The sequence below is a fragment of the Pinus tabuliformis genome, chromosome J (genome assembly GCF_031772625.1).
Source record: "Pinus tabuliformis cultivar Carrire ecotype Pingquan chromosome J, CPIR1, whole genome shotgun sequence".
Classification (NCBI taxonomy): Eukaryota; Viridiplantae; Streptophyta; class Pinopsida; order Pinales; family Pinaceae; genus Pinus; species Pinus tabuliformis.
Window position 1 is genome coordinate 1589989390 of NC_142295.1, and position 19044 is coordinate 1590008433.

At 40.9% G+C, this 19044-nt stretch overlaps 1 protein-coding gene across 1 annotated transcript in view; it reads left to right on the plus strand.

The window, feature by feature from the left end:
- The window catches only part of LOC149233556 (U-box domain-containing protein 44-like), a 164745-nt gene extending 146276 nt beyond the window's left edge, over positions 1-18469 (plus strand). The window contains 1 exon segment of the mRNA XM_089379795.1: positions 16358-18469. Within this exon segment, the coding sequence (XP_089235921.1) occupies positions 16358-17856 (1499 nt within the window). The 3' untranslated portion in view covers positions 17857-18469.
- Positions 18470-19044: the final 575 nt, after the last annotated feature.

Here is a 19044-nt window from a genome sequence, read left to right on the forward strand (position 1 = left end):
GAGCATGGTATGGTCGAATTGATAGTTACTTGCAGTAGTTTGGATTTGTCAAGAGTGATGCTGATCCCAATCTCTACTATTTGTTGGTAGAGAATGAGCCACTTATTCTGGTGCTATATGTAGATGACCTGTTCCTAACTGGGTCATCCAGGATTGCAAGAAGAATCTTGAAGTTGAATTCGACATGAAGGATTTGGGATTGATGCATTATTTTCTTTTTCTAGGGTTGGAAGTTTGGCAGAAGAATGGGGAGATCTTCCTTTGACAAGGAAGGTACACTACAAAATTTTTGAAGAGATTCAGAATGCAGGATTGCCGACCCATGGCTACTCCCATGATCACCAAATGGAAGAAAATAGATGCATCAGAAGCCAAAGAAGTAGATCCCACCTTATACAGGCAGCTCATTGGGTCGCTTATGTATCTGGTCAACACTAGGCCAGACATTTGTTTTGCTGTCAACATTTTTAGTCAGTTCATGGTGGAACCAAAAAGGTTGTATTGGGCAACAACAAGACACATTCTTAGGTATGTACGTGGAATAGTCGGATATGGGTTGACGTACTCCAGAGGGGAGGACGTCAGTTTGAATGGTTTCACTGATGTAGATTGGGCAGGTAATTCAATAGACTGAAAAAGTACCTCAGGGTACTGCTTCAGTGTTGGATTAGGAATGATATCTTGGTGCAATAGGAAGTAGAAATTGGTAGCATTGAGTTTAGCAGACGCATAATATATGGCAGCCAGCACAACTACGTGTGAAGCCATAAGTCTCAGAAAATTGCTTGTTAGCTTATTCAGAAAAAGGATGGAAGCGACCAAGGTTTACTGTGATAATCAGAGTTGTATCAAACTCTCTGAGAATCCAATATTTCATGATCGGTCGAAACATATAGATATCTATTGTCACTTTATCAAATACTGTGTTCAGCGTGGGGCAGTACAGCTACAGTATGTCCCCATAGGAGAGTAGGTGGCCGATATACTCACAAAGGCTCTCGGAAGAGCTAAGTTCACTCAGTTCAGAGAGCAGATGGGTATGGTTGAAAATCTGTTTCAGTAGCAGCAGCAGTTTGCAGTCCAGGGACAGTTCGCAGTGGTAGTGCCAACAGCAGCACAAATGCAAACATTCAGAGGGAGATGTAGTACAGGTGTAGCATTGGCAGTGGCAGTGGTAAAGGCAGTAGTACAGTTGCAGCATCAATGTAGTAGTTGGTGGACAACATGTCAGACATCAGCAACGCAGAGGACGATGCTTCAAAGTCAGAGCAGTATGCAGCAACAGTATATTGCTAGAGCACATTCCTCGCTAAGAGGGAGTGTTGATTTGGGGTAGCATCGGATGTGCTCTAGGCCTCAAATTTTGCAAGGAGGCTTGGGCACATGCATTCTAAAGAACCCAAAACCATTTTCGGAAATTCCATCCAAAGACGATCTTATTAAAATAATTAATATTTTTAATGAGGTTCCTAAGTCTAAACTTAGGAAAATTAAAATATTAATGGGTATTAATCTAATTGTGGGTGAAACTTCTAGAAAGAGACGGAGATCAAGTCAAAATAATTTAAGCCTTTGATTAGGAGCTAATGTAGTCCGTTGGTTGTCCAACAGGAAGGTATAAGAAGGGGCTTGAAGGTCATTTGGAAAACACACCTAGAGATCAAGAGATCGAATCTATGAAGTGAGAAGTTCTCAGGAGGAAATTTTGATCAAAGAGATTCTTTGTAGTAGAGGGGCACAGACAGTGATCCAGAGGAAGATTTCCAGATTCGGAGAGGTAGTAGTAAGAGGCTGAGTTATTCCCAGTGTAGGAACTCGCTAGTGCAGGAAAGCATGAGTGCAGGGACTTGCGAGTGCAGGAACTTGCGAGTGCAAGAACTCGCAAGTGCAGGAACTTGCGAGTGCAAGAACTCGCAAGTGCAGGAACGCGCAAGTGAAGGCAACATGAGTGTCGATTGCTTAGGGAATATCTCTGCCATATTTTCTTGTTGTTTGGATTGCTAGTTGGGCATCCATAGATGTACTTAGATTTCACTGCTGCATAATAAAATAAAACCCTCACCGCTACACCGGTTTTCCCAAGTTGGGTTTTTTCGGGGGCGATTGTCCAAAAATAACTGTCATTGTGGTTGTATTTGTGCCAATATATTTCCTTACATTTACTTTTTACAATGTTTTAATTGCGAAGCCTGTAGTAGAATATATTTCAATATTTGCCGTAAAAATGTTGTAGATAACTTATTTCTGAGGTAATAAGTAGAAGAAATAATATTAATCACTGCAGTAGGATTTCTATTTAGAAATTTTCACATTTCTATCTGACAGAAATACTAGCAAAAATATATGAGGGTATGTACCCTCTTCCTCAAGCAACCCCACAATGATCTGAGCCTCAAAACTAGCTTTGGAACATTTCTGCGTTAACCTTCTGTGCAGGCCTCACTTGTGCTACCCAAAAACGACCTTTGATGTGATGTCTAATCTGTTGCTGCCAATGGAAGTGATTCTTCCGGCGTCTTGGAAATTTCCCCGTCCACTGGACGCTGAATCCACCCCTGCTTTGGCTGAATCAAACTGCTTAATTGGGGCTCTGCACAACCCCTGTGCAGTATCCTGGAGAAATAATATGGCATCCTCTCACTGTTTCTCTGGAACTGGAAAATCCTCTGGAAAACCTGTGTTGCCCCTTTGTCACCTGCTACTCGACCTATTGACTTGATTTCTCCTGTTCACTTACATGCACTCGAAAGTCGAACTTCCTAGATCACTGAGTATCTGCAACTGGTGTGTGCTCCAACTACTCATCGACCTCTTATAATCTTTAGTTGGGACTCCAACGACCAAAATTAAAACATAATCGATGGCTGAGATCATATCTGTATCGATCCATGTGAGTTCTAGAGAATTCTCACATTTCTCAATTAATTAACCCCTTTTCCTAAGTTTAGACTTAGGAAATATTTAAAAATAGGCTATTAATCTAATTGAGACACTTCTAGGTGGAGTTTCTAGAAACGATTGCTGGGTTATGGAGAGCTCTTGTGTTTTAGCCTCTCCACAAAGTTTCGAGTCTAAACACCTTTGATGCTACAAAAGTTAAAACATCCTCTTAGTGAGGAAGGTGTTCTAGCAGCTAAACTGCTCCAACACCATGTCCCTGCATCATCCTCCATACGCTACTGATGTCTTGTTATTGTGACTGCCTGCCACTGCCCACCAACCATTCGCATCTCTGATGCTGCATTTTTGCTGCGATTGCCACTGCTATATTGCTGCCAACTCTGCATCTGCACTATAACTCCCTCTCAATAGTTGTTGCTACTATTGCAACTAGTGCCACTGAGATGCATCCAAAATACTCTGTCCCTGCTATTGAAATGGGTTCTCCACCATACCCATCTATTTTCTGAAATAGACGAACTTAGCTCTGCCTAGAGCTTTCGTGAGTATATCGCAACCTGCTCATCTGTGGAAACATACTGTAGCTGGACTGCTCCACGCTGCACACAATCTCTAATAAAATGACACCGAATATCTGTGTTTCAACCTATCATGAAACATTTGATTTGTAGAGAGCTTGATGCAACTTTGATTATCATAGTAGATACTAGTCACCTCCATCCTCTGCCTGAACAAGTTTACTAGCAACTTCTGAAGCCATATAGCTTCGCACGTAGTTGTGCTTGCTGCCATTTACTCTGCTTCTGCAGAGCTCAGTGCTACTGACCACTGCTTCTTGTTGCACCAAGAAACCATCCATGATCCAACGCTAAAGCAGTACCCAGAGCTACTTTTCCTATCCACTGAACTGCCTGCCCAATCTGCATCTTTGAACCCACATAGTCTAACATCACCCCGTTAGGTATATCTCAACCCATACTCGATTGTGTCGTGCACATACCTCAAAATGTGCCTCCCTGTTGTCCAATGTACTCTTTGGTTCCATAATAAACTGACTGAGGGTATTGACCGTGAAGAAGATATCTGGCCTAGTGTTGACCAGATACACGAGAGAACTGATGAACTTTCTATACAAGGTGGGGTCAACATATTTTTTGTTTGATGCATCTATTTTCTTCCAGTTGGTGAGCATGGGCGTAGACGTGGGTCTACAATCTTGCATTCTGAATCACCTCAGAATACCTTAGCATATCTTCCTTGCCCAAGGAAGATCTCCCCGTCCTTCTGCCACACTTCCAATCCTAGGAAATAGTGTATTAACCTTAAATCCTTCACATCAAACTCTGTTGCCATGTTCCTCTTGCAGTCCTCTATGAGCCCTGATGACCTTGTCAGGAAGAGATCATCTACATACAATACTAGGATGAGTGGCTCATCCTCTACCATCAAATAGTAAGGGTTGGGATTTGCGTCACTCTTGACAAATCCCATTTGTTGCAAGTAGCTGCCAATTCAACCATACCATGCCCTGGGAGCCTGCTTGAGCCCATATAGAGCTTTCTTCAGTCTGCACACATGAGTGCGCCTCTCATGAGTCTTGAACCCCTCTAACTGTTCTCTGTACACTTCTTCTTCTATCACCTTGTTCAAGAATGTTGCCTTGACATCCATCTGGTGAATTTGCCACCCCATTTGAGCTGCTTGGGATATAACTAACTGGATAGAAGTGTATTTGGAAACTGGGGCGAAGGTCTTCTCATAATCTATCCCTTCTTTTTGCGCATACCCCTTTGCCAATGAATCTAGCCTTGTACTTCTCCACACTGTTGTCTGCAGCATACTTGATCTTGTAGATCCAACGAGAACCTAAAACTGACCTGTCCACAAGCCTTGTCACCACCTCCCAAACATCATTTGTCATGATAGAGCTGTATTCCTCCACCATGGCATCTACCCACACCTGATGTTGCGTGACCTCTTGAAAGTTGGAAGGTTCTGCAACTTGAGCCACCAATGCTTGGTACTTGTCAGGTATCTACGCTGTCTCTTGTTCATCCTAGGAGCTCCAATGAACTCCTTTGCATATCTCAATGTTTGAAGAAATTCTCTGCTGGTTCGACCACTAGTTGTGGGAGGTTCAACTAGCTCCTCCTCATCCTGCCTCTGCTGCTCTGTCTACTGAGATCTCACTGGATCCCCTACACCTGAGGAAATACTAGTACTAGTCACTGTACTAGATCCCTACGACTGTCCCACTGGTTTCCCCTGCTGCTGGACTAATGGAGCTTCAGCTCACTGATTCTGATTAGCTGTAGGCATCTCATGAGATCTCTTGAAAGCTCGGTCATCCATGAACTTTGCATCCCATCTTATTACAATCTTCCTATTGTTGGGAATGTAGATCCTGTATGCCTTTGAGGTTTTGCTTTATCCAACAAGGAACCCCTTCTCTGTAGTATGATCTAATTTGGTGCGCTTCTCATTTGGCACATGGCAATAACCAACGCTGCCAAAGATCCTGAAGTGACTAACTTCTGGCTTCTTCCCTGTGAAAACTCCTTCTGGCGTTTTCTTTCCCAATGCTCTATGAAGAGTCCTGTTTTGAATATACACTACTGTGTTACATGCCTCTACCCGTAGAAACTTGGGCAAATCCTAGTTATATAACATTGCTTTTGTAGCCCCAACTGTAGTTCTATTTTTCCGCTTCACTACCCTGTTCTGCTATGGATTGTATGGAGTTGTCCACTCTCTTCTGATGCCTTTCTTCGCACAAAAATATGTGAAGTCTTTATCAATATACTCTCCACCGTTATTTGAGTGAAGCACCTTGATCTTCTTCCCTGTCGCATTTTCCATGAAAGCCTTAGATTCCTTGAAACGATCGAAGACCTCATCCTTGGCCTTCAGGAAGTAGATCCAGGTTTTCTTAGAATGGTCATCAATGAAGGTGAGGAAATATTCGGCCCCACTGAGAGCTCTAGTGGACATCGAGCCACAAATATCTGAGTGTATAAGTCCTTACACACCATCTGCTCTATTGTCACTTCTTGGGAATGTTTCCTTAGCATATTTCTCAAGCATCCACCCTCTGCACACGTCATCGTGTTCCATGCCAAGTTTTGGAATCCCTGGTACTGTCTCTCTGAGCATCTTGAGTGCTCCACGATGTAAATGTCCCATTCTCCTATGCCCTAGCTCATTCAGTGTCTTCCCACTGCTACTATCACTGCCTACCAGTGCCATTGGAGAATTGAGCTGTAACCTGTATAACCTGTTGCTTCGAACTCCAATCTGTCTCACCCTCTTCCAGCTTGGGTGTTTGACAAATACCTTCTTCCCTATGAAATGGACATCATTTCCCTTATCATGTAGCTAGGATACTGAAATCAGGGTCATACCCAATTTCGGCACATGCAGTACATTTGTAGCGCTGGTACTTGGCCCTGACTCCCTTTGAAAGTCGGTGGTACCTCTCCCCACTGTAGTACACTTCGTTCTGTTTCCCATCGTAATCTGGAAATCCATCTGCTTCTCATTGTAGTTAGTGAAATATTCTCTAACCCCTGTCATGTGAGCTGACGCTCCACTGTCTATATACCAGATAGCCTGTGAAGCTAAGCTTGATAAGAAAGCAAATTCATCCTCCAATCTGGTGTGAAAATTTCATGTCTAAAATCCTATTGCAACAACTAGGATTAATTCTTCTAATTGTTAGTTAATTAACAATTTATTACTACAACAAATATCGAATAAACCACACTACAACCTTCACAAATAAAATTGCAGAAAATAATAGCGCTGGAAACTGAGAAATATGTTAGCACACAAAATTTGACACTTATTTTTGGACAAATGTCCCCGGGAAAACCAAATGCGGGAAAACTGGTGCAACAACTGAGGGTTTTTATTATTATGCAGCAGTGAGAAATTCAAAGTACAATATGGATGCTGAAAACTAGCAATCCTGTAGAGAAAATACTGGCAAAAATATAGTGAGGAATTTTTCCTCACCCCACAAGCAATTCGGGCTTTGACTGCCACTGAATAGCTAGCCGTTCAACCAACTCTACGTAAGCATGCTTCACCCTAGCGCAATCATTTCCACACTCTGCCTGAATCAGTTGCCAAACAAGTTGTCATGCCTACTGTTGGCTGGGAAGCTATCTCTCCGCCACTCTAGAACACTTTCTCGGCCTCTGGAACTGAAAACCAGCTTCTCTCCAACAAAAGCAAACTGTCTTTTAGAGGCTTTTGCGCAACCTCTCTGTGGCTATCTCTGCCTCTCTGCAAAGTACTCACCGGATTTGGAAAATATTCCTCTGGCCTCACTTCCTCTGCCCCTCTTTGTCTCTGCTTCCCTTATGAAGCTCGAACTCTTCCAGCTACTGCCTCTGAAAAATTGAACTCTCCAAGGAAATTGATCTCTGTGTGTGTTTTCCATCTACCCATCAACTTCTTCTTATAATCTTTTGTTGGGACTCCAATGACCAAGATTAATTTTAATCGATAGATAAGATCATATCAGAGTTGATCCATCTGAGTTTCTAGATGATTCACACCTTATCTTAATTAATTCAGATTAATTAACCCCTTTTACTAAGTTTAGACTTATGAAATATTTAAAAATAGGCTAATAATCTAATTGAGACACTTCTAGGTGGAATTTCCATAAACAATTTATGGGTTATGGAGAACTCCTGTGTTTTAGCCTCTCCAAAAAGTTTCGAGAGTAGAACACCTCCGTTTCTAAAAAAAATAACACTCCCTCTTAGCGAGGAAGGTGTTCAAGTGTTGCACCATCGCTGCAACACCTTGTCTCTATATCATCATTTGTCACGCTGTTGATGTTTGGACACTGTGATTGTCTGCCACTGCCCACCAACCACTGCGCAACTTTGATGTTGCATCCGTGTCGCTGCTGAAACTTCCATACTGCTGCCAAATCTGCATCTGCACTGCAACTTCCTCTCATTTGTTGCTGCTGAAATTGCAACAACTGCAACTGAGAAGCATCATAAATATTGAATCCACTGTGTCTGTTGCATTTTTCTCCTGAGTCCTGACTGCTACTAGCCACTATACTGCCCACTAGGGAATTTGCACTGCTGCTGACTCTGCACTGCGCTCCTTAGCAACTGACTGCCACTAGTGTGCAATTGTCATTCGGGTAATCTGACTGCATCACTGACACTGATCCACCCTGCTACTGAATACTGTGGGCCTCTGTCGCAAGGTAATGATCCATGAGGAGGACACCTCAATGGACCCTGCCCATCTGGCACACTGGAGTCTCATACTCCTCTTGGATTTGGTGCCCAACGATCTCCTTTCAAGCCTAGACCCCGGTTGGGACCCTTTGCTTTGCAACTCGCTCTCGATAATTCTACTTCCTCCGACACCTATGTCCGACAATTGGAAGTCGATTTGTTGCCCAGATCTACATTCTGGCTAACTCGCACGACCTCCTCTGGCAATTTCGCATGGCCATCTGTGCAAAGCTGCAAAATCTACAAAACTCGAAAACTAGAAAAAAAAATCGGAATCTCCTACTGCTTTCCTGCTTGGTTACCTGTTTTGAAACTCACACTCTCACCTGGAATGCGCAAAACTGCTCTGTCTGCCTCGCTCTACCTTCAGATGCTTTCTGGGACTACTCACTTAGCCTCTCCGAATGACCTTCGAAAAACTGACATATGAACTGTAACCCCATCAACTCAAACTAGTTGCGTATAGCAAATTCGCACTGGCTTCTGCAACTAAAAAATTATTGATCTCCTCCAGAAAATTGGAACTGGAAACCCTCTAGGAAAATCTAGAAATTCGTTCTTCTGTGTGTGCACTTTTCTCTTCCACTCTGCGTTCATTCTGCTACTGCAAACTGCTACAAAAATCTATGTTCCCAAACAAGGAATCTGCTTAGCGAAAATTTGAGATGCAACTGCTCCCTCTGCGTGCCGAAATCACTCAATTGGCAAGTCGAAATTTTCTACCAACCTTCACTGAAAAATCGAACTTCCCGAAGCAATTCAATCTGATTGGCTTAGGTTATGCGCAACCTCCAGAAATTCATTCTGCTGCTCCCTCTGAACAACGAATTTCTACTTCTGCTTTTGAGCTTCTTCGTCTGATCAATCACGCTTTGATACCATGTGAAAATTTCAAGTCTGAAATCCTATTGCAGCAACTGAGATTAATTCTTCTAATTTTTAGTTAATTAACAATTTATTTGCTATGGAAAATATTGAATAAACCAACTGCAACCTTCACAAATAAAACTGCGGAAATTAATAGCGCTGGAAATTGAGAAATATGCTAGTACACACATAAAATTTGACACACTTATTTTTGGACGAATGTCCCCGGAAAAACCCAATGTGGGAAAACCGATGCAACAACTAAGGGTTTTTATTATTATGCAGTAGTGAGAAATTCTTAGTATAATTTGGATGCCGAAAACTGGCAATATTGCAAAGAAAATATTGGCAAAAATCTACTGAAGAATTTTTCCTCACCCCACAAGCAATCTGGGCTCTAACTGCTACTAAATAGCTAGCCGTCCAGCCAGCTCTGTGGAGGCCTGTTTCACCCTAGCGCAGTCCTTTCCACGCTCGGCCTGAATTAGCTGCCAAACAAGTCGTCCTGCTTGCTGCTAACTGGGAAGCTATCTCTCCGCCACTCTAGAACACTTTCTCGGCCTCTGGAACTGAAAACCAACTTCTCTCCAACAAAATCAAACTGCCTTTTAGAGGCTTTTGCACAACCTCTCTGTGGCTATCTCTACCTCTCTGCAAAGTACTGGATCTGGAAAATCTTCCTCCAGCCTCACTTTCTCTGCCCCTCTCTATCTCTGCTTCCCTTCTGAAGCTCGAACTGTTCCAGCGACTACCTCTGGAAAATCGAACTCTCCAAGGAAATCGATCTATGTGTGTGTGTTCTCCATCTACCCATTGACTTCTTCTTATAATCTTCTGTTGGGACTTCAACGACCAAGATTAAATCTTATTCAATAGATAAGATCATATCAGAGTCGATCCGTATGAGTTTCTAGATGATTCACACCTTATCTCAATTAATTTTGATTAATTAACCCCTTTTCCTAAGTTTAGACTTATGAAATATTTAAAAATAGGCTAATAATCTAATTGAGACACTTCTAGGTGGAATTTCCATAAACGATTTCTGGGTTATGGAGAACTCCTGTGTTTCAGCCTCTCTGCAAAGTTTTGAGACTATAACACCTCCGATGCTATAAAAAACAACACTCCCTCTTAGCGAGGAAGGTGTTCAAGTGTTGCACCACTGCTGCAACACCTTGTCTCTGTATCATCCTCTATCACGCTGTTGATGTTTGGCCACTGTGATTGTCTGCTAGTACCCACCAACCACCGCGCAACTCTGATGTTGCATCCGTGTTGTTGTTGAAACTGCCATACTGTTGCCAACTCTGCATTTGCACTGCAACTTCCTCTCATCTGTTGCTGCTGCAACTGCAACAACTACAACTGAGAAGCATCCTAAATATGGACTTAATTATGTCTGTTGCATTTGTCTCTTGTGTCCTGATTGATACTAGCCACTGCACTGTCCACTAAGGAATTTGCGGTGCTACTGACTTTGCACTGTGCCACTCTGCATTGTTGCCAATACTACACTGCGCTCCTTAGCACCTGATTGCCACTAGTCTGCAACCGTCACTCGGGTAATCTGACTGCATCACTGACACTGATCCATCCTGCTACTAAATATTGTGGGCCTCTGTAGCAAGGTGATGATCCATGAGGAGGACACCTCAATGGACCCTGCCCATCTGGCACACTGGAGTCTCATACTCCTCCTGGATTTGGTGCCCAACTATTTCCTTTCAAGCCTAGACCCTAGTTGGGACCCTTTGCTTTGCAACTCACACTGGATAACTCATACTTCCTTGGGCACCTATCTCTGGCAATTGGAAGTCGATTCGCTGCCCATATCTGCATTTTGGCTAACTCGCACGGCCTCCTCTGGCAATCTCGTATGGCCATCTCTGGAAAGCTGCAAAATTTGCGAAACTCGAAAACTGGAAAAAAAACAAATCGGAATCTCCTCTTGTTTTCTTGCTTGGCTTCATATTCTGAAACTCACACTCTCTCCTAGAATGCGCAGAACTGCTCTGTCTGCCTCGCTTTGCCTTTAGATGCTTTTGGGGATTAGTCGCTCAGCCTTTTCGAATGTCCTTCTTCGAAAAACTGACACACGAACTGTAACCCCATCAACTTGAACTAGTTGCGTCTAGCAAATTCGCATTGCCTTCTGCAACTGAAAAATTATGGATCTCCTCCAGAAAATTGGAAATTCCTCCCCTCTGCGTGTGCACTTTTCTCTTCCACCTGATGTTGATTCTGCCACTGCAAACTGCTGCAAAACCCTCTATGCCCAAACAAGGAATCTGCTTAGCGAAAATCTGAGTCGCAATTGCTCCCTCTGCCTGTCGGAATCACTCAACTGCCAAGCCAAATTTTTTTTGCCAACCTGCACTGAAAAACCGAACTTCCCCAAGCAATTTGATCTGCCTGGCTTAGGTTCTGCGTAGCCTCTAGATATTCATCTTGCTGCTCCCTCTAAACAATGAATTTCTGCTTCCGCTTTTGAGCTTCCCCGTCTGATCAATCATGCTTTGATACCATGTGAAAATTTCAAGTCTGAAATCCTCTTGTAGCAACTGGGATTAATTCTTCTAATTTTTAGTTAATTACAAATTTATTTGCTATGGCAAATATCGAATAAACAACACTGCAACCTTCACTAATAAAACTACGGAAAATAATAGCGCTGTAAACTGAGAATATGCTAGTACGCACACATAAAATTTGACATATTTTTGGACAAATGTCCTTGGGAAAACCCAATGCGGGAAAACCGATGCAATAACTTAGGGTTTTGATTATTATGCAATAGTGAGAAATTCTAAGTACAATCTGGATGTTGAAAACTGAGAATCTGCAAAGAAAATACTGGCAAAAATCTAGTGAAGAATTTTTCCTCACCCCCACAAGCAATCTGGGCTTTGACCGCTACTGAATAGCTAGCTGTCCAACCAACTCTGTGCAGGCTTGCATCACCGTGACACAGTGCTTTCCACGCTTTGCCTGAATCAGCTGCCAAACAAGTTGTCTTGCCTACTGTTGACCGAGACGCTGTCTCTTTGGCACTCTTGAACACTTTCCCAACTTTTGGAATTGAAAACCAACTTCTCTCTAGCAAAATCGAACTGCCTTTTAGAGGCTTCTGTGCAACCCTTGTGCAACATATCTGTGGCTATCTCTACCTCTCTGCAAAGTACTCATTGTATTTGGAAAATATTCCTCCAATCTCACTCCCTCTGCCCCTCTTTGTCTCTGCTTCCCTTTTGAAGCTCGAACTGTTCCAACTACTGCCTTTGGAAAATCAAACTCTCTAAGGAAATCGATCTCTGTGTGTGTTCTTCATCTACCCATCGACTTCTTATAATCTTCTGTTGGGACTCCAATGGTTAAGATCAAATCTTAATAGATGGCTAAGGTCATATTAGAGTAGATCGTGTGATTCTAGATGATTCACACCTTATCTCATTTAATTATGATTAATTAACCGCTTTTCCTAAATTTAGATTTAGGAAATATTTAAAAATAGGCGAATAATCTAATTGAGACACTTCTAGGTGGAATTTCTAGAAATGATTTCTAGGTTATGGAAAACTCTCGTGTTTTAGCCTCTCCACAAAGTTTCGAGACTAGAACACCTCCTATGCTACAAAAACTAACATCTGGAAGATAGCTCTGAAGCCCCCTGAATATCAAATCAATTCGTGGCCACACTGGAGAATTCTAGGTATACTTCAGTGTGCTATTTTTCTTCCTTTTGGCACTGAATTTGCTGTTGCAAATCCTCTGTGCCTAGACTAAGAATCCACTCTGCGAAAATTTGAGTTGCTGCTCCCTCTGCTCGATGGAATTGCTTTTCTGGACAACTCAAATTTTTTTGCCACCTGCAACTGAAAAACTGAACCTTTGCCTAGCAATTTGCACTTCCTAGCTAGGCACTATGCAGCCCCAAAAAATTTCGTTTTGTTACTTCCTCTAAATAGCAAAATTTTCCTCCTTCGACTCTAAGCCTCCTACCTATCAAATATGCTATGATACCATGTGAAAATTCCTTGAAATGCAACAACTGGAAATATTTCTCCTAAGTGATAAATTAATTATGCAGTTTATTTTGTTTACGACAAAATAAAGAAATATTCACACTGCAATTTCTTCACCAAATAAAATATTGGGAAAGCAAAAAATATGAGTTGAGAAATGCTAGCACACACAAAAAAATGACACAATTATTTTTGGACAAATGTCCCTAGAAAAACCCAATGTGGGAAAACCAGTGCAACAACTAAGGGTTTTTATTATTATGCAGTAACAGAATTTATGAGTACAATAAAATGACACCAAATTGGCATTTCTATCTGAGAGAAATACTGGTAAAATATCTGAGGGTATTTACCCTCCTCAAGCGATCCCGCAACAATCTGAGCCTCATAACTGACTCTGGAACACTTCTACATCAAACTTTTGCACTGCCTCTGCGCAGGCCTCACTTGTGCTACCCATAAATTGCCTCTGATGTGATGTCTAGCTTGTTGTTGCCATTGGAAGTGATTCTTCTGGTCTCCTGGAAATTTCCCTAGCCATTGGAAGTTGAATCCACCACTGCGTAGCCTCCTGGAGAAATAATATGGCCTCGTCTCATTGCTTCCCTATAACTGAAAATTCCTCTGGAAAACCTTTGCGTTGCCCCTTTGTCACCCGCTACTCGATCTATTGGCTCAATTTCTCTGGCTAAATTACCTGCACTGGAAAGTTGAACTGCCTAGATCAGTGAGTATTTGTAACTGGTGTGTGCTCCATCTACCCATCGACCTCCTCTTATAATCTTTAGTTGGGACTACAACGGCTAAGGTTAAAGCATAATCGATGGCTGAGATCATACCTGGAACGATCTGTGTGAGTTTCTAGAGAATTCTCACCATTCTCAATTAACACTGATTAATTAACCCCCTTTCCTAAGTTTAGACTTACGAAATATTTTAAAATAGGCTATTAATCTAATTGAGACACTTCTAGGTGGATTTTCCAGAAACGATTTCTAGGTTATGGAGAACTCCTGTATTTTAGCTTCTCCGCAAAGTTTCGAGACTGGAATACCTCCGATGCTACAAAAACTAACATTATGGACACCTCTAGAGGAGTCATCCAATTCTTGGGGGCTTTTTCACTGCATCCATGAGGTGGTTCCACCTTTGGAGGCTAAATGTTGGCTTGATTCTTCCTTCGAGGGCTACTTCACCTTTATTTGAAGCCTATTCTTTCATCACTTTTGAGCTATTATTTACTTGAATGAGGGTTAACCTCACACTTGTGGACATCATACTCGCTGTTGGAGGATCTCATTACCCATTTTTGATTTGGAGGATCACTTTCCATCTTTTGTGGAGGTTCCTTGCTTGAGATACAGACATAATCTTACCTTGGAGACTTCATTGGAGGACTTATGGGCACTTCTAGAGGAGCCATCAAATTTTTAGGGGCTATTTCACTTCATCCATGAGGTGGTTCCATATTTGGAGGCTAGATGTTGGCTTGATTCTTCCTTCGAGGACTACTTCATGATTTGATGCCTATGTCAAGCATTTGAGGAGAACATTGAGCTCATTCACCCGAAGTCACTTCATTATTGTGGGATGACCTCCTCTCTTGGAGGGTTTATTGTACATGTGACATGTTTTCACTTATATCTTGACTTAGTCTGCTTGATGTTGTGGATGACAAGTTACTGTTTAGGTCTCCTAGGATACATTTAGGGAGATTAGAAAATAATAAAAGGATAGAAGTATGCAAAAGCCTCCTCTATAAATAGAGGCTCTCCTTAAGATAAGAAAGACAAATTCCTAGAGGGACATACTTCTTGATCCCATAAGCCCTAGTAACAATAAGGCACTTGTCATCTTCCAACGACCAACTAAAACCTAAAGTTATAATATTTTATTTTTGTTTGTTCAGACAGAAGAAATATAATGGTAAAATATCAAAGAAAATCATAATTTGGATTTCTTTCCTAGTCTACTACAAAGTTCATTGATTATTTGATTTCCTAGACTAGTTTTATTGAGGGTTTGCATTTGTTTATCTTTAACCTAAAAGGGAAAAGATCCAATAGAATTGTACTTCAAGGTTAAATCCAATGTTTTGTGGTTTGATTTAAGGCTTTCTCAAATCTGGAAAAATACATAACGACACTAAAAATCAGATTTGGAGAAATCCTAGAGCTAGGTTTTGGTGGTCAAAGGTTCATTTTTACTCATACCTAGCCTCTATCTGGATTGCTATTACAAGTTTATCTTACATATCTATTGGTGAAATTGATCTCTAAAGAGCTTATAATTGTTATCTTTTATTTGGAGATCGTATTGGTGAATTCTAGTGCTAATGTTGGAAACCCTAAGGGGGATTCAGCATACATTTTTCGACTTTTTACTTATTTCATTGTTATATATGTTTGGAACTTGATTCTAACACTTGTTGAACTATTATTTCATTGCATATTCACTAGTAAAATCGTCCAAGACATCTTGCTCTCAAGTGAATAATCTCTCTTGGATGGTTCTCTTTTCACTTCAAATTTGAAATTTCTGTGTTGATTATAAAAACAGATTTAGAAGTTGTGGACAGCTTTAAGCTTATCCTTGTTCTTACACATAATTTATTGGTCATCAAAGCACACATTGCACCATTGATTTATGTTAGTTGATTACACTATTTGTGCCCTAAAGTAACTTAAAAGTGGTTCATGCTTAGTTAGCCTCTTTAAAGTTTCTTTTGTAGAGTGAAAATCATTAAATTGCAAATCTGAAGTTGTTTTATGGTTTATTTTCACATCAGATTTGGCACATACATCCACTAGCTCCTAACCCTTTTTTTAATTGGATAATTGGTGGTTGACGCTATTGTTTTTAATTGGTTATCTTTGAAGCATTTAATCACTTATTAGAATCTGTATGCATCTAAATGTTATACATATTTTGGATTCACTGAAGTAAATCATAAGTTTGCATGGTAATAATTTGCTAAAAAGGTTTACTTTTGATAGAAACGGATACCCCTCTTGGCTTCTAGGAGCTTGCTTAAAGTAAGGGGATATTGTATTGAGGCGACAATAGTGCAATTCCCATCTTGTTGCCCCAAGTTAGCACCTGTGTTTGGACTTTTCATTGGAGTGTTAGTTCAGTGGCAACACTATGAATATTATCTTATAATTGAATAACAAGAATGTTTTGACAATTGACAGCTTAATTTGTAATGTTTATTGGTTTTGTTGAAAATAGTCCTCACATGATAGTTGTTTGCTTGCTATCGCTTTAAATGATTTTATGGGTTCTATTTTGCAGGAGAATCCTCGTCTCAGATTTTAATGGCTAAGACTCTTGGCCGCCTGCACATGCCTGACAAGAGCAAGGAACTTGTAGCAACAACTGAAACTATTTCTACTCTCATAGAGATGACGAACAGTGAGAATAATGAAGCATGTGCAGCAGCAATAAGTGCCCTTGAAAATCTCTCATCTGTCTTGTCTATAAGCAAAATAATTGAGAACGTTGGAGGTGTACGGATACTTGTAAAGAAACTTAACTGTACAAGATCTTCAGAAGCAAGCAAGACAGGTGCTGCACATGTGCTTTCCAATATATTTAACACCACTGTAGAGGACTATGAAGAAAACAACCACAGAGATGCACAGCTGGACGAGCTAATTTCGACATTCATGTCTCTAATGGGTCGTATCACACCACCAGAAGTTCATTGCTACTTACTGCAAGGGATGATAGGATTAGCAAGTGGAGAGAAAACAAGCACAACTGTAAAAACAAAGATGAAAGAAAACAATGCTCTTAAGTTGCTCATAAATCTGTGGGTGACAGCTGCAGATCAGAAGGTCAGAGAGCGAGCAGTGCAGCTGTTTAGTTTCCTATCAAGTACATTTGGAGTTGATGCTTGTTCAGCTCTAAAAGAACAACCAAGAAGCTTGAACGTCATTATGGATATGCTTAAAGATGGTTATGCTGAATCAGATCATGCTGTTGCTGCATCTATTTTAGCTGATCTTCCTCCGGAAGATAAGCAGATATCATCATTATTACTACAGGCCAATATAATGCCTCGACTAGTTAATCTGCTAGAGAAAGTCCATGATGTAGTTGTAGAGGCTTGTGTTGGTGCTCTTTTAAGGTTTTGTTTGGAGAAGGAGCACCAGCGAAAACTTGCAGAGATGAAGGTAATTCAGAGAATGGTTAGTCTTCTAAGTTCAGGAAGGAGTCTAACAAAAGAAAGAGCAGCTAGAGCACTATACTATTTTTCTAAAAGCACCCCTACCTTAACTAAGAAGCCAGATCCTCCGAAATGCTTTAGCTGTTTCTCATCAAGACCTGCTGTCTGCAAGCTACATCGTGGATTTTGCCACCTAGAAAGTAGTTACTGTTTATTGGAAGCAGGTGCCATCAAGCCTCTAGTACTATTGCTGAGGGAACAACAAATGTCATGTGTGTTAACAGCACTTGAAGCTCTATCTACACTAGTTGATGATCAAGCAGGTGACAGTGAAACTGGGTGTCGCTTAATTGATCAAGAAAATGGTATTCTTTTGATAATTGGACTGGTTAGCAGTGGGACACCGGAGGTCCAAGATATATGCGCCAATCTGTGTGAGCAATTCTTCAACATGGCTGATTACAGGAATAGATATGGTTCTACTGCACAGATGCACATAATTGGTCTGGCTCAGAAAGGTTCTCCAACACAAAGGCAGATTGCAGGCAAGATTCTTCGTCAGTTAGAACTCCTAGACAGTCAATCTAATTATTTTGCCATGTCTGCAGCAGGGAATTCCTAAAATTACCTGTGGATGTCTTATAGAGGCCATACAGTACTGTGAAGTTTATAACAGCATTATCCTATATGAAATTAATTTCTGTTGTAATAATCTCTTTTTCATATCAAACTAAAATTACAATAAAAGAATGGAAGGCATGTGGCACACCCGAGAGAAAAATCACAATCAGGCTTCATAGGGATGAAGGTAGCATATAAAGTCAAATTGCAAAACTCAGAGTTATATAATGCTACAGACCAAAGTAGGGTCCATCCAAGCAACTATCAGAAACAAAAGCAAAGAAGTTGGATTCACCGATAGCTGGAAACTAAGCGCAAACAGCAACACTGCTACCTGCCGAGGGTCTTTGTTATCGGTGCTAAATGATTTGGACAAGTGTAGAGGTTATATTTTAACTGATGGCTCCTGAGTAAAGAAAGCCTGGACAAGATTGAATTGGTTAACCTTTCCTCTAATAGTCGCATGATATAGACTGTCCATTGGTTGTACAGTTCCCTGTCACATGTGTAAGCACTTTTTTTCGATACGTTATTTTATTGGTTAAACAAGTTCAAGTTATATTATGTTACCGGTGGTTATGAATAAATTCATGTTTTGTTGCTTTTTTCTTATTTTTTTAGAGGCTTTTAAGTTTGGCTTTCAATTTTGCCAAAGAGTATTCTGATGGAGCATCCTATACTTTTGGTTCAGGAAATGATAAACATCAATACATTAATAGCAGATTATATCGATTTCTGAAAAGCTTTTTAAAGACTTAGCGAGCTATTTAATCATGTGATGAGTGCTGTAATGTCTATTCTGCCTTCTACATTACAAGGATCAACTATGTTCAAGTTGGCTACTCTTATTTTGAAGGATACTTATATCACTTTGACACATGGACTTACCTGCTATGATCACTATTATGCTCAAATGTTTCACAGTGTTGCAGAATTCGGCAACTTTTTGTGAGTTGTCCAAGTTTTTCAGGTCGCCTAGTTCTTATCTGCAAAAAATCTTGAGTTGGCTGTTCTTTTTGATCCGTGCCAAAAGAAAACCCTGCTTAGACAATTTTGTTGGATGAGAATCCTCTCTCATTGTTCTGCTATTTTGGGAGAGAGGAGTGTTCCTGCATGTTCCAAAGGGGAAAACCTGGACCTGAATTTTTATCTCGCTGATCTCTTTTAGGAAAAAATAGATATATTTTGC